Below are 15,699 nucleotides of genomic sequence, written 5' to 3'. Positions count from 1 at the left end.
ACTTTCCTCTTTGATAAAGCTTATAGTTAGGGCTGGCTCAGGTGAGTCCTGAACCATCCCTTAGTTATGCTGCTATAGGCCTAGACTGCCGGGGGATTTCCTATGATGCACTGAGCTCCTCTCTCCTCTACTTTCTCTCCCTCTGTATGCAACCTCATCCCATTATTGCATGTTACTAACACAACTTCTCCCCTTTCCGGTAGTCTTGTGCTTTCTCGTCCCTCTCCTCTCTCCTCCTATCACTTCCTGCAGGTGTTTCTGGCTCTGGAGCTGTGGAGTCTGGATCTGTGGCTGCGGGTCACCTGCTGCCCCCGTGTTCCTGCTCGGCACCCTCTGCTACAACAACTATTGTTACTAGTCCTATTGTTATTATTGTTATTATAATCATTAATATTACGATTGTTATCATTAACACTACTATACATATCTATACCATTTTTCATTTAGTCTATAGCAACATCACCTTTACTGCCTGTACCTCTGTGTGTATATATTGTGTATATTGTGTAGGCTGCCTCCCTCCCCTCTCTCTCCTTCCATCTGTCTCTTTTTCTCTCTGTTCCTCTCCTGCTCTCTCTCTCTCTCTCCCTCTCTCTCACCCCCAACCGGTCGAGGCAGATGGCCGCCCACCCTGAGCCATGGTTCTGCTCGAGGTTTCTGCCTCTTAAAAGGAAGTTTTTCCTTGGCTCTGTCGCCTAGTGCTTGCTCTTGGTGGGAACTGTTGAGCTTCTGTAAATAGCATCATAGAGTACGGTCTAGACCTGTTCTTTTATGAAAAGCGCTGTGAGATAACTGTTGTTGTTATTTGGCGCTATATAAATAAAATTGAATTGAATTGAATTGAATTACATGGTTAGATTGTTTCTTTTTTGTCTGCTTTAACTGTGTTTATTGTTGAGATATGATCGGGAGTCTGCACAGGAGCTAGGCTGAGAAGCTAGGAAACAGCTTCACAGCCAGCGACCCTGCGTCAGTGTGAGAGGCCTGCAGACACTTAGAAACTACAGGAGACCATCCCCCAACACTGCTGGTACTCAATGACTGGCTGATGAGTTGAATGGTTTCTATTGTAGGTTTGCGAAGCCCACAGTCACACCTCTCCCCCACTCCAACATCATCTTCAAATAGTCACCTTCCCCGACTGCCACGCTCTCACTCCCCCTCTCCAACCCCTCACCTGCACTCATGATTTGTGAAGAGGATGTGCGCCAGCTCTTCCAGAGGCAGAAGATCTGGAAGGCTCCTGGCCCCAACGGTGTGTCACCATCCTGCCTGAAATCTGTGCAGACCAGTTGGCCCCCATCTTCACACAGATCTTTAACAGATCACTGGAGCTGTGTGAAGTTCCCTCCTGCTTCAAAAGCTCCACAGTCATCCCGGTCCCCAATAAACCCTCCATCTCTGGACTAAATGACTACAGGACTGTCGCACTGAAATCTGTAGTCATGAAGTCCTTTGAAAGACTGGTGTTGGCCCACTTGAAGGACATTACAGGCCCCTTGTTGGACCCCCTGCAGTTTGCCTACAGGGATAACAGGTCAGTGGATGATGCAGTCAACTTAGGACTGCATTACATCCTGCAACACCTCGACTCTCCAGGGACATATTTAAGGATCCTGTTCGTGGACTTCATCTCGGCGTTCAACAACATCATCCCAGACATCCTCAGCACCAAACTCACCCAGCTCACTGTGCCAGCCTCCACCTGTCAGTGGATCACAGACTTCCTGACTGACAGGAGTCAGCAGGTGAGGCTGGGGAACATCACATCCAGCCCCCGGACTACCAGCACTGGTGCCCCCCAGGGGTGTGTGCTCTCCCCACTGCTCTTCTCCCTCTACACCAACAACTGCACCTCAGGAGACCCATCTGTCAAACTCCTGAAGTTTTCTGATGACACAACGGTCATCGGCCTCATCCGGGACGGTGATGAGTCGGCCTACAGACGGGAGGTTGATCAGCTGGCTCTCTGGTGCAGTCAGAACAACCTGGAGCTTAACACACTCAAAACTGTGGAGATGACCGTGGACTTCAGGAGGAGCCATACATCACCATACTCAACAGCCCTGTGTCTGCTGTGGAATCCTTCAGATTTCTGGGTTCCACTATTTCCCAGGACCTGAAGTGGGAGCCCAACACTGACACCATCATCAAGAAGGCCCAGCAGAGGATGTACTTCCTACGCCAGCTCAGGAAGCTCAACCTGCCTAAGGAGCTGCTGATCCACTTCTACACAGCCATCATCCAGTCTGTCCTCTGCACCTCCATCACTGTCTGGTTTGGATCTGCCACCAAAAAGGACAGGAGCCGACTACAACGGACAGTCAGGACTGCAGAAAAAATCATTAGTGCCAACCTGCCCTCCATTCAGGACTTTTTTTTCTAGAGTCAGGCTACAGAACACTGTACGCCAAAACCAACAGACTCAGGAACAGTTTCTTCCCACAAGCCATCACTCTGATGAACAGCTGACTCTGACAACAGTGTCAGGAACAACTCCCGTGCAATAACCCAGTAACTCTGCCTCTCATCAGCCACCTGTTTTCTGGTTACCACTTATTATTTATTCATCATTCTCTATTTCAGAGGTGTTCATACTGTTATATTTGTAAATTGTATATACTGTATACCAAATCCGCATACCTCATGTACATAACACTGCACATAATACTTATTTATTCCAGCATTCTTTGCACTCATCACACTGTGTACATATATGCATGTATGTGTATGTGCACCTGTATATCACATCCACCTCCGACATGTACATTATAATGGTAATAATAATTTACTCCTGCATCCTTTGCACTCTGCTCATTGCACTATTGTCTTAATCTGTCTGTTTTGTTTATGGTGTGTATATATGTGTTCTCTATACTCTCAATCCAGAGTCAAATTCCGCGTATGTGTACACATACCTGACAAATAAAGCTGATTCTGAATTTATTTTGAAAATCGACCAGATTCTCTTTGTTGTTCTGTGTCTGACTTTCTGCCTGTGCTGCTTGATGCGGCTTCCATCAAAAATAGGCTGGCTGTGAATACTGAAATTAAAATAATCGCAAATCGAATCATATCTGCAATATCTGGCAGAAAAATTGCAAGTAGATTTTTTCCCCAAATCATTCAGCCCTAGTATACTGTAATCATTGCAGTGGTCCTTTGTGGGTCTGTTTGTTAGAGCACTAAGCTACATGCACTAAGGTTGTGGGTTTGGATCCCCCTGATGTCACATACAGTGAAAATCTGACTCCTTAGGGTGGTGATTCTGAAGTTTTGAATCTGAACCTATCAGCCAAATGAAACAACAATACATACATGTATATTAAGCAAATGTTTCATCGATGATGAATTAGGAACAATGAACATAGTGACAGTAAAAAGTTATTTAACACTAGAGAAGAAAATGTTATCCAAAATTATGTACTTAGTATGAACAAAAATGTATTTCAATGTGAAACATGTCTTTCTACATGTTTTTGTTGTACTCTGTTAATGTCAGATGTACACAAAAATGTATTTTGTTGATTTTCTGGAGGTTTTTTTATGCTAAGACTGCTGAAATGTTACCACATACTTGTGTGAATAGTACCATAGCGACAGAAGAAAACTGTAACCTGGCCAAAGGCAGAAGACGTGGTCAAAATGTCATTGCCCAAAGAGATACTGTTGATGTGCCAGCCCAACGGGGAAGGAATATCCCTCTGTGTGCTGCTATTTCAGAGCATGGTGTGCTAACTAATATTCCCATTATAGGGCCATACAACACACAGCGTATCCTCACCTTCTTAGACGCCCTCTACAGAGACCCCTCTCATCCTGGATTATGACAGAGGTCTGATTTAAGAAAATTTACCAAAGTATGTGGTAATTTGGGATAAAGTGAGTTTACTGAAACACAATCCGGCAATGGTTTGCACTACAGGACGCTAGTGGAGTTCCTCCCTATTCCCTCATTCTTTAACCCATTAGAAGAGTTCTACTCAGCATGGAGGTGTGAGGTTCACAAACCAACCACATGCTCATATAACCCTGCTGGCTGCCATGGATGCAGCATGTGAGGACATCACAGCAGATGCCTGCAGAAGCTGGATAAGACATTATAAAAGATTACAGACTTTTGCTGGTAATCCACTGCATGGTGCTGTTTGTACTATCTGCTTCGATAAATCCAACTAGGAAATCAACACAATACAATAGACAATACATTTTGATTTAATTTTTTTTATTATTTTATGTAGTAATACAATTCACATGAATGCCAAAAGGGTGTGCAAAAGTTATTACATTCTTGTTTTATGTTAGGCCTCACACTGTCACTGAGAAATACAGTATATATAATACCTCATCTGCTTATAGTATTTCATTCCTTTCGACATTATGTTGGCTTTGAACATTATTTGCCATCAAAAATTGTACTAGCCCTGCCTTTTTAGCTAACAAAAGTTGCTATCAGATTTCAGAGTGGTATCACTGAGATTGTAGTCTAAAATACATTCAAATCAGAAAAGCAGACGTACAGTTGGAACATTCTGAAGTCAAGAAAATAATTTTGCAGCCACACAAACATTTGCATAAGTCAACATTCAAACCACTTTCCCACATATTTACATTTAAAATGCACTGAAAAGCTATATCCTGAGGATAAAGATAGATAGATAGATAGATAGACAGATAGACAGACAGACAGACAGACAGACAGACAGATAGATAGATAGATAGATAGATAGATAGATAGATAGATAGATAGATAGATCACAATCAGCCGATCCTAACATACAATAAAAATAGTTAAAGATAAAAACACAGTAAAGCTAGGGTGGACAGATCTTGAAGTCAGTTAAGACAGGTTTAAAACCATGCAAAAAGTCAAACAGACCACTGAACTACTATTTCTTTACCAAAAAATGTTAAGCCCCTCTAAGACTGCTGTTGCTTCAGAGATGAGAGCCCACCATCATCTGGCTCCTTTTAAAATCACAACAGCGCTGTTATGCCTACAAGTGTGTAAAACAATAGATCCGTCCAAATTATAGATTATATTAACAATTTCTAGATTATGTTATCAACAGAGGAAGGCGAAGTTTGCATAATGCTGGACTCTAAATATTATAATTTGTGCCCAAAAACCAAAACAATTATAGCAAATGATTATCACTTGATAAAAATCTATTATGACTTGATAAGACTAATCAAATTAATATCCCATTTTGACACTTCCATGATGGGACAACAAAGTCTGTCACTTTGACATGGGAGGCAACTGTTTGTCTCAACTCTTACCAACAGTCAATGATAACCATTTCCCAACCCTAAACAAGTACTATACCTAACAACCCCTTAACCACAGCAGTGGTGCATCAGAAAACTGAGCTATGAGTCTTTCTTGTAACAGTCATTTCAAACTAACAGGTTTTAGGGCTGCTGTTAGAGACAAAAGTGGAAGACAATGAAAAATTAGATTTTGTTTATTTTGAGGGACTGCTTTTCCAGGAGAATATGAGAATCGTAAAGGGACTCGTTTAGCTCTGTTTGTGGTCTCTACCACCCCCTGAGGGAAATATCATGGCTCTTTAACTATGAAAGCAGTGAGAGTGAACCAGAACAGTAATGTTGTGGGCCGGCCCGCTCTGTAGTAGCTGTAGCTCCGTAAAGGGGAGCTAAAGTTTCAGGTGATTGATATCAGTAGGTTCATCACAACTAGTGATCACATTCACATTTTCACACTGTTTTCACATTGTCAGTTGATACGTTATTATAGAAATATTATAATCAGTGCTATAAAACTAAAATGTGAGGAGAGGGGGTAAAAAGTATTTTCTTGATCTGCAGAGTAACATTACTATTAGAAGCCTTGACAGACTGTGATCAGGTTTCAGTGTTGTTTAGTGTAAAATCTTTCATGAGTGACTGACACAGTCATTATTTTTTAGTAGTTTCAACTTCTACTTGAGATCTTATAAATAGAGTATAGATCTTTCAACTAAAGTTATTACAAAATCCTTTCTTTTCATTTGCATTGTACAGCATGTGTCTGTGATAAATCCATCAGACAAGCATACTGGAGTTTATATGAGACTGAGTAAATACTTGGCAAAGCTTTATTCACATAAATTTGGCAGATTTTATAGTTTTACTAAAGACAGATCAGTATCTCTCTAACACAGTCTAAATAAAACCTGAATATTATAGGTATTGTAAAAGCAGGATTTATTGCAGGTCATTTTTATTGGATTGATAACAAGCACAATGCTTGTTATCTATTTTTCTAAAATTTCAGCACAGGTTGTTTTCACTCAGCTTTTTGTGTTATTCTTTTCAGCAAACTAAATACTAATGAAGGAAATAATGAGCCCTACTTGCTTGACATGAATTTGATTCATTATACAACACAACATAAAAACAATTGAAGATAACAAATGCTGAAAACAGTAGCTGCCCTAACGTCAGTCCTGGGGTCTGTACCACGAAGCAAGTTCAACAAGATATCTTTGTTACTAACCCTAACAATCGCGATCGGGATAAATGCTCCGTATTTGTATAGCGCCTTTCTAGCCTTTTCAACCACTCAAAGCGCTTCTACACTAGTCATACACATTCATACACTGACGGAACAGCCGCCAGGGGCAATTCGGGGTATCTTGCCCAAGGACACTTCGACATGCAGCCAGGGGGAGCCAGGGATTGAACCGCAGACCTTCCAATTAATGGCCAACCCACTCTATCTCCTGAGCCACAAGCGGACACACAAAGCTGGTTATCAACTCGGTAAGTAAACTCAGGGTTTCCCAATCCAGCCGTAAGCATGTTCACATGAAAAAGGTGGTGTTTGCAGGAGATGAGCAATCGCAAGAAACAGTCTGAGTAACACATGCAGAAAGACATAAAATTGCTGACAGTATGAAGGCCTATACGAACAGGCGTAGCCTGTAATATGAATGCATTGATTTGATGTGTTCTTACAGCGTGTGAGACAATTTTAGCCTTATTCTTTCAGCTCAGCTGTGTGTCGGCGTTTCCGCATTAAAAGCCTAGGGCACTGAATAAATGATTGTTCCAACTCACTTTTAAACTTCTCATCACTTCAAAAATCAGATTCATTTCTTTAATGCACTAAAAAATGTTCCAAACATTGCTCTAATGTGTGTGAAACGGACTTGGGAGCAAATAAAAAATATAAAACACATTTCAAAGCGGTAAGTAGGCTTGATGTCATATCTTAAAAGACTACAACAAGTAGTAGCCTACAAGGCTTCAGTAGCCTGCTTCAATCAGTCTATGTAGGATTATATCGCTATACAAAAGTTTGTTAGCATCACCACAGCAACCATAAAAGCCGCCTATAAAACAATCTGAGGGATCTTCATTTTCATCTTCAAGTCATTTTCTAAGAGAGCTGATTGGTCAGTAGCTGGTGCTTTTATAGAGTCGATCTCTTATCTGGAACATAACCTGCTTTGGAGCAGGTTAGCTGTTCAGCATAAGATACCATGGCGATCTCCCCTGGTAAGAAAAAGAAGAACCACAATCATGGTACTAAAAGCTCAGGGTTATCTTGCTAAGCTCAAATCCTGCTTCGTAATACAGGCCTCTGATGTTCATTTAGTCAAATCTTTTCACGACCCTTTGACCAAATGATGCAATGAAATCATAAATCCAAACATTCAAAAGCATAACTGAAAACTAAAACAACTACCGTCACAAGCCAAACACTCAAAAGTAAAGCAGCTAAATAAACATGAAGACTTGCAGAAAAGATAGACATGCGTATTGTTGCAGTCAAGTTAAATTAGAATCAATTGTAGCTCTAAGGTCATTAACACTGTGAAACATGCCGAGGATCAGATATCCTCTGGAATATCTTGAAGATCTGAAAAAGAGAGAACAATTCAAAATTCAGTCCACTAAAACTACAAGAAAATGGCATTTCAGTGGTGTCTTCATTCTGTCATCTCATGTTAAAACCCAGTATTCAACCACAAGGTCATTTGGGGAGGGCCTATTGAAAAATGTTCATAGCTCATACATGTCGTTTTGCTCTTGAATTTGTGGTTCACTTTCTGTAACAACTGTTTAACTGTATGTTGATAGTCAAAAAACTAACTTTTGAAGAGTATAACAGTGTGTCCTCTTGCCAGGCCTTTTATTTAAGTTGCCTGCAGAGAAAACCAGGCATTTATTGGTAATAATTTTATATTTACAGCATATATTTTGTAATACAGCCTCCCTATCTCCTGATCTGCTCCTGTTTTATTTATGTTGATGCTGTTTGCTGTCAATACAAACTCAACACTTCCTTCATGTTTACTTGTTGTCTTGATAAAATCCATATTCCATACATGCTTTTATCTTGTATTGTTTTTGTATTATTGTCTCTTGGGTATTATTTTCTTTACACTTGTTAAAGCACTTTGTAACTTGTTTTTGAAAAGTGCTCTACAAATAAAGATTATTATTATTATTATTATTATTATTATATAATATCATGCCATCGAGATGGTACCATGGATGGCTGCCTTGTGTGATGTGTGTGTGCGTTGGTACGCATTGTTTTGTCTTGTTTTTGTCTGTTAATTCAGTGTTTTGCTATAGTACCCAAAGCTCTTTCACCAGAGAAGAGGTCATGTGTCACGAGCGCCCAGTACAGGCAAGGGAAAACAGGGACTTGGACCCTGAAGCAGAAACACCAAACAGAGCAGGATTGTTTTATTCTGGTTTTATTGTGAGAACACAAAAAGGTACAAACTTACAGTGCGTGGCAGGCGCATGAGAGATGTAACCGTATTGCTTAGATTATAAACTCTCGGGAACAGGTGAACCTTGTAGGTGTGTTGATTAATCAGTGACGATCCGAGTCAGACAAACACACTGAGCCTTGAAACTTTTTGTTGGAGCATTTATACAGCTTCCAGAATTACGGTGTTTCTGGTGTTGTTCTACGTCATTAAACCACGGTTATGCTGTGCGATCATGCGCAGTAGACGCAACAGGAAGTGGCCCTGTAGTAGTATTTTATTGGTCCAAAACTGGCTTCACTGCTCTCCATTCAAACCAAGCGGGGTGGCTTCATCCAGTAAAATACTACTATCTATGGCCACCAACAGAGATCCAGGGACAGGAGTCAGCTGCGCCCGAGTACCAGGAGCTGATGTAGGCCTTTGAAGAACTGGGAGCAAGAGTCAGTCTGGCCACGAGGATTAGCAGCTGGTGTCGGCCAGCAGCTGAAAGTAGGCCATTGGAGAGCTAGGAGTAGGTGTTGGCCGGGCTGCTGACAAGGAACCAGGGGCTGATGTTGGCCAGACCACCAACGGAGAGCCAGGAGCAAGGACAAAGACAAGTGTGTCTTGCCTACAATCAAGCATGGTGGTGGGAGTATCCTGGTCTGGGGCTGCATGAGTGCTGCCGGCACTGGGGAGCAACAGTTCATTGAGGGAACCAAGAATGCCGACATGTACTGTGACATACTGAAGCAGAGCAGGATCCCCTCCCTTCAAAGACTGGGCCGAGGGGCAGTATTCCAACATGATAACGACCCCAAACGCACCTCCAAGACGACCACTGCCTTCCTAAGGAAGCTGAGGGTAAAGGTGATGGACTGGCCAAGCATGTCTCCAGACATAAACCCTGTTGAGCATCTGTGGGGCATCCTCAAACGGAAGGTGGAGGAGTACAAGATCTAACATCCACCAGCTCGGTGATGTCATCATGGAGGAGTGAAGCTCTGGTGAACTCCATGCCCAAGAGGCTTAAGGCAGTGCTGGAAAATAATGGTGGCCACAAAAAATATTGGCACTTTGGGGGGTGTACTCACATTTGTTGCCAGCGGTTTAGACTGGTTTAGACTGGTTTAGGCTGTTATTTTGAGGGGACAGCAAATTTACACTGTTATACAAGCTGGACACTCACTACTTTACATTGTAGCTAAGTGTCATTTCTTCAGTGTTGTCACATGAAAATATATAATCAAATATGTACTCAAATGTGAAGGGTGTACTCACTTTTGTGAGATACTGTAAATAAAATTAAAGTGAATTTAATTGAATAAACCGCAGGGGAAGCATTACCTAAAAAGCACTATGACGTCAAAATGATGCATGCAATATTTACATATGCAATATTCATGGCTACCACAAGAGGAGAGACTCTGTTCCCAGTGCGACAGGGGACAGGTAGAGACAGAGCTGCACTTTCTAACCTCATGCCCCAAATATAAAACACAAAGACAAAAACACTTTGCAAACATTTCCCAAATATACCCCGAATTCGAATTCATGTCAGAAACACAGAAACTCCCCTATTTACAGGGAGAAATGCCCAAATGTGAAATAATTGCTGCAAAACATGTCTCCTCATGCCATGAAGTGAGGAAAACCAGTGGAACCTCAAACTGAATAATTGTACAGATTTTCAAATAATTAGTATTTTGATCGTTTGATATTTTAGTAATTGTTTTGTTTTTACATTTGATACTGATTTATTATTTTTGTTAATTGTATTAGTATTTTTTTATCAATTAATTTAAAAAAAATTATCTATTAATATATATATATACACACACACACACACACACACACACTTATCATTTTATTTATTTATTTTATTTTAATTTTTAATATATATATATATGTTTTTTAAACACACACACACACACACACACGCTTACTGTTTTATTTATTTATTTAATTTTAATTTTTAATATATATATATATATATATATATTTTAAACACACACACACACACACACATGCTTACTGTTTTATTTATTTATGTTATTTTAATTTTTTATATTTCTTAATTTCTTTTTTAACACAAACACACATACGCTTTGATTACTTTACGCTTTAATTACTTATTTAATGAAATGTATGGGGTTGATTGTTCTTATGTTGTATGTATGATGCTTTGGCAATACTGTTGTTACACATTCATGCCAATAAAGCTAATTTGAATTGAATTGAATTGAATATTCAAAGTCACTGTGTCTCATGTCTGTAATCTGACCTTTGGAGCTTTCAGATGCCGTCCCATCATCATCATCTGATGTCATGTCTACCTCCAAATCACTGCTGTCCTGGAGGCCATCTGACTGGTGGGTGGGTTCCTGGCTGGCCTGCAGTGTGTCATCTCCAGTTGAGACCTCCCTACCCGGCTGCAGAGATGTAGGCTAAAACAGCACGAAAAGAGGAAAGAGACTGTTGAAAATCAGTTAACATTGGTCCAACCTGCTAATTACCGATTTATTTATAATTACTTGGAAAAATGTTTATTGAAGGGAGCACATTACAATCCGTTGACTTATTGTGGTTGTAAAAGGTCTTGTGTGATTCTGGAGCCATTTGTCTGAGAGAATAAGAACCCCTGTGACATCACTATGATGTCATGATGACATGATTTGTCTTGTGAGTCCCTTAACTTTATGGAATTGCAATACAAATGTCCTTACTTGAAAAGACTGTTCCCCCAGCTGCTGGGATGCAAGTGGAGCACCACTGCAGACCTTCATGTGTCGGACCTGCCTCTCCAGTTTGGCCCGGGCCCTCTCACTGTCCTTGAACCGGCTCTCGGCATCCCGCAGCCTCAGCAGCTCCTCCTGCAGCAGGCTGTGTTGTCTCTGCAAAAGAGCCAGCTCCCCAATGGTTGACCCTGCACTGTTATCCCGATTTCCACCATCTCGCCAGAGGGGGCGCCACACTCCTCCTCCAGCTGGTGCCAAGGTGTCCTGCGGCTGAAGTAACAGCTCCAAGATGGAGTCTTGTTTGATAATAGCACCCTGCAGGGTAGGACAGCAAATCCAGTTTCATTAATTGTACAGTCTGAAAATGGACATATAAACTGCAACAGAAGTGTGTCTGTCCTGCCAAGATTTCAGAACACACCATTTTGAATGTGCAACTGTGCGGCAGCTCAGCGGCACCGGGCATTCAGTTGTTTATGTCCGGAAGGAAGAAAGGAGAATGAGGGAGAGAGGCGTTCTTTCCACAGCTGTAAGTAGCCTAGCTACTGCCAAATCTTGTGTCACAGTCTAAGATGCATTTCATTCACTGAAGCATCAGCTGAAGTGACTCAGCAACGTGGAACTTATGGAAAGAAACTCTGACCGCTACTGCCAGAGATGCTGGGACTCATCAAGAGAGAGTGGAGTTAGGTAAGATTTTGTAAAACTACTGAATACTGCTCTTATAAATAGGCTACATGTGTAGAAAACCAGTAGTTCAAAAGTCAGGATTTACTTGCTTTATTATTTTTTTTCCAGCCGGTACGCTAGGCTATATGTTTTCTCTCTCTCTCTCTTGAACACTGCTGCACAGTCACACAGTAATAAGTAAAGTAATATTATTACTTTTTTAAGGACAAATAAGTTACTAGTAATATAGTACAATTTCTGAGTAACTTGCCCAACACTGGCCAAAAAATTGAGAAAAATCTGAGTTCATTGATCTTAGTTTGTGTTCGCCATCAAAATAGCTAAACATCTAAATCACACAAATTACAGAATGTTACACGTATGTAAGTTATTTGTCGTTCTACATAGGTAATGTTAGGCTATGCCAATGGTGGCTAGCATTACCTCCTGAGGTAGTATGGTAGAATTTGCTTTTTCTTTCTTTGGATGATGTAAGCTACTGTGTGTTTGGCTTTATTAAACAATTTTTTTGTAAAACATTTACAAGGGCGTAGGTCTGCATTTGTCTTAATATGTTAACTATGTATGACATTCAGGTTAGTTATTTGTCCAAAAGAAGATAAAATAAAGATATTTAGACCATTTGGTGTAGCTGTTCTACACGCTTAAACCTGCGTGCAAAGACTTTGCTGGCTGTATGAATTCATCTTAGTTGAACTGAAGTTTATGTAGCATTACTACAACAGTGTTTCCCAACCCTCTCCTGGAGAAAGTTACCCCCTGTCCTGCATGATTTAATCTCTCCCTGCTTCAACACAGCTGATTTAAGCAGCTTCAGGATTCATAAAGAGTTGATAGTTTGAATCAGCTGTTTTGGAGCAGGGAGAGATTTAACACACACGATTATACGAACAGTACGTTATCCACAGAAAGAAAGTACTCTTCCTATAGATCTTCGGGGGCTCACCACAGCCACTGTTGGTATATCTTAATTTGCGTGGTTTAGATTTACAAATATTGATAGTGGTAGATATTTTGAGACCCATGCATTCAGACTTTTTTATGTTTTTATATTAATGCAAATCAGTCACTCCTTTTCTACCTGTGTAATATGTGTGTGTACAGTGAAAAAGTATTATTACAGAAGGCTGCTAACTTTTCTGTTTTCTTGACTGTTTTAATAACAGCAATATCCAACCCAAACCAATCCTTTGACTTTGAATTATTTAATTTATTAATTATTTTAGCAACTTTCTCTTGGTAAACTTCCTTAATATGAAAGGACTGCAAAGAGTCTGTTATATTTGCCTGTGATAGTTTTACTGCTTCAAAATTTTGAGCAAGCTCCTCCACTGATTGAATGAAATAATTATTAAATTAATTTGGGATTTCTGGACTGTCAGTGCTAATCACTCCATTTACTTCCAGCTCCGTTATTAATTTTCATTCGCTGGGCTTTAGTTTAGTAAGACTGCTTCCAAAGAGAAGTACTATTTCCTTCAGATTCTGCTATCAGTTATGTAAAGTATGTAGTTTTTGCCATGCGTAGTTCCTTAACAACCCGATTTCTTCATCCCTTAAAAATAAGGAGGTCCGTAATTGATTTAGTGGGCAGTGCAAGATCTCTTTCTTTCATTAACTGGCGAATATCATTATTCAGCCAGGGTAAAGAGCCTCTTCTTCGTGTGAACTTAACAATTTGTGTATATTTCCTAATCATAGTGCTCAGAACACAAACTAACATTCACATACAATCATATGCAGAAAGAACAACCAGTATCTTGCCCAAGGACTCTTCAACATGCAGACTTGAAGAGCCGGGGGATGGAACCCCCCCGACCTTCTGACTAACGGGCTGCTCTACCTCCTGAGCCACAGCCACCGTTGAAAACAGTCCCTATATCCTTCGGTTTGAGAAACATGTATTACAAATGATAGAGGCCAGCTGTTTAGGCAACCCCTTTTTTTTTTTAAATGAAACTTTTGTGAGACTTCTTCAGTTGGAAGCAATGGGCTCGGGTCGACAGCCTGGTTAGGCTAGTATTGAGAGATGGACCAGTCATATCATTTAAAGCTGGAAGCATTTTACCCTCATACATATTTTGTACCCCTCCAAACAACATAAACCATCCACAAGTGTGTTAAAGACATACAGAAACCTACTCACCTGGAGTGCATGGAGATAAACACTGAGATTCACCAGCGTCTGATATATCTCCTGTCAAACACAGGCAACATACTTATTAGTGATGTCTGTTTCTGACACAGACACATGCACACAAACTCAAAGAAAAAGAAACCTTTACCCCCTGACTCACCGTGGGTGGTGGCTTGTCTTGATTCCTCATGCAACCCTTTAGAAGGTAAAAAAATATTTCCACAGAGAAGAGTATCATGACAATGATACAATGAATACATTGGAACACAACACAAGCATTCCCAACATTATTGACTTGTTTTTAATTTGTCCTTTTTGTTCTTCACAGCTCCCTGTGACCCCGTTTTGTTCAGTCAACTTCAGGGTGCATATGCCACAGGGAGCATTTCAGAATCAGGGCGTTTTTCCTGCCTGATTTTGCTGTCATGTTAAGATTTTCTTGATTTGGTCATTAGTGTTTGCTTTTTGTGCTTCTACTATGATTAAGTAGGCTACAAAGTTAAATAGTTTCTTTATGTGTCTGATTTAACTGTGTTTATTGTTGTTTTACGATCGGGAGTCTCCACAGGGTGTTTTATTTTGAAAATTGAATGGATTCTCTCTGCCGTTCTGTGTGTGTGGGACGCGCTGCGGCCATGTCTGGTGGACTCACAAGCATCGACTAGAATGGCCATGATCAGCTCCAGCAACTGCAGCGCAGCCGTAACGCGACGCAGCTGGAGTCAGTGGACTTTAGCCGTAAGTCAGTTAAAATGTACATTCCTAAAAGGAAATGATGTGACAGTGAATAGTTGTCTGGACATAAGTTCATGCCCAACGTGACTGGGCATAGGTTCCAGTTATTTGATTAATTACTTTATTTTGGGATAGCTACCATGTGAACATAATGAGATCTTGTCATAAAGATTTTGATACAGGCACCTCTACAAGTTGAGCTAATAATGTGAAATCCTACCTTGCAACTGTATAGCAAAGTGTTTCTCATTATAAACAAATCAATGTGAAAAATCTGTAAACAGAAACTATAGAGGTCTGTAAGTGGCTACACATTGCCTACTTAATTTTCACTGCACGCAGCAACAATATCTGATGCCCCCCAAACAAAACAAACAAAAAACAAAACAACAACAGCCTACTACACTTCCATTTGCATGCTCACCTTTGCTGCAGAGTAGTCATGGGCTCCATTGAACAGATCCTGATCACCTGAGCAGAGACAAAGTCACTTAGTACTAGTCCTAGTAAATCAAAACAGCTATCACAATTAAAGCCTGACTATTTTATTACACCTAACAAAGAGGGGACAGGGAGTTATGTTTTGTCTTCATTAAAATTGAGCTAGTATGAGGCTAGTACCTGCATTCTTTGGGTCAGCTATTTACAGTGTGCATGTACACCTCCACCTATTCCTGCTGTG

General features: G+C 40.5%; 1 protein-coding gene across 2 annotated transcripts in view; it reads right to left on the bottom strand.

Moving 5' to 3' along the window:
• Positions 1 to 6,693: 6,693 nt before the first annotated feature.
• Positions 6,694 to 15,699, bottom strand: part of arhgef1a (Rho guanine nucleotide exchange factor (GEF) 1a) — a 107,686-nt gene continuing 98,680 nt past the window's right edge. The window contains exons 20-23 of one of the 2 annotated variants that reach the window (XM_046059286.1): positions 14,292 to 14,342; positions 11,444 to 11,770; positions 11,002 to 11,164; positions 6,694 to 7,870 (exon numbers count right to left, since the gene is read on the bottom strand). In XM_046059286.1, coding sequence (XP_045915242.1) covers positions 7,842 to 7,870; positions 11,002 to 11,164; positions 11,444 to 11,770; positions 14,292 to 14,342 — 570 coding nt within the window. In that variant the 3' untranslated portion in view covers positions 6,694 to 7,841. Of the gene's footprint in view, positions 7,871 to 10,886; positions 11,165 to 11,443; positions 11,771 to 14,291; positions 14,343 to 15,699 lie in introns of those variants that run through there. The other variant, XM_046059284.1, reaches the window with a different exon arrangement.

Source organism: Micropterus dolomieu, linkage group LG09, assembly GCF_021292245.1.
Source record: "Micropterus dolomieu isolate WLL.071019.BEF.003 ecotype Adirondacks linkage group LG09, ASM2129224v1, whole genome shotgun sequence".
NCBI classification, from domain to species: Eukaryota; Metazoa; Chordata; class Actinopteri; order Centrarchiformes; family Centrarchidae; genus Micropterus; species Micropterus dolomieu.
The sequence above is the reverse complement of the archived record's forward strand: the minus strand, read 5'-3'. Positions and strand labels throughout refer to the sequence as shown.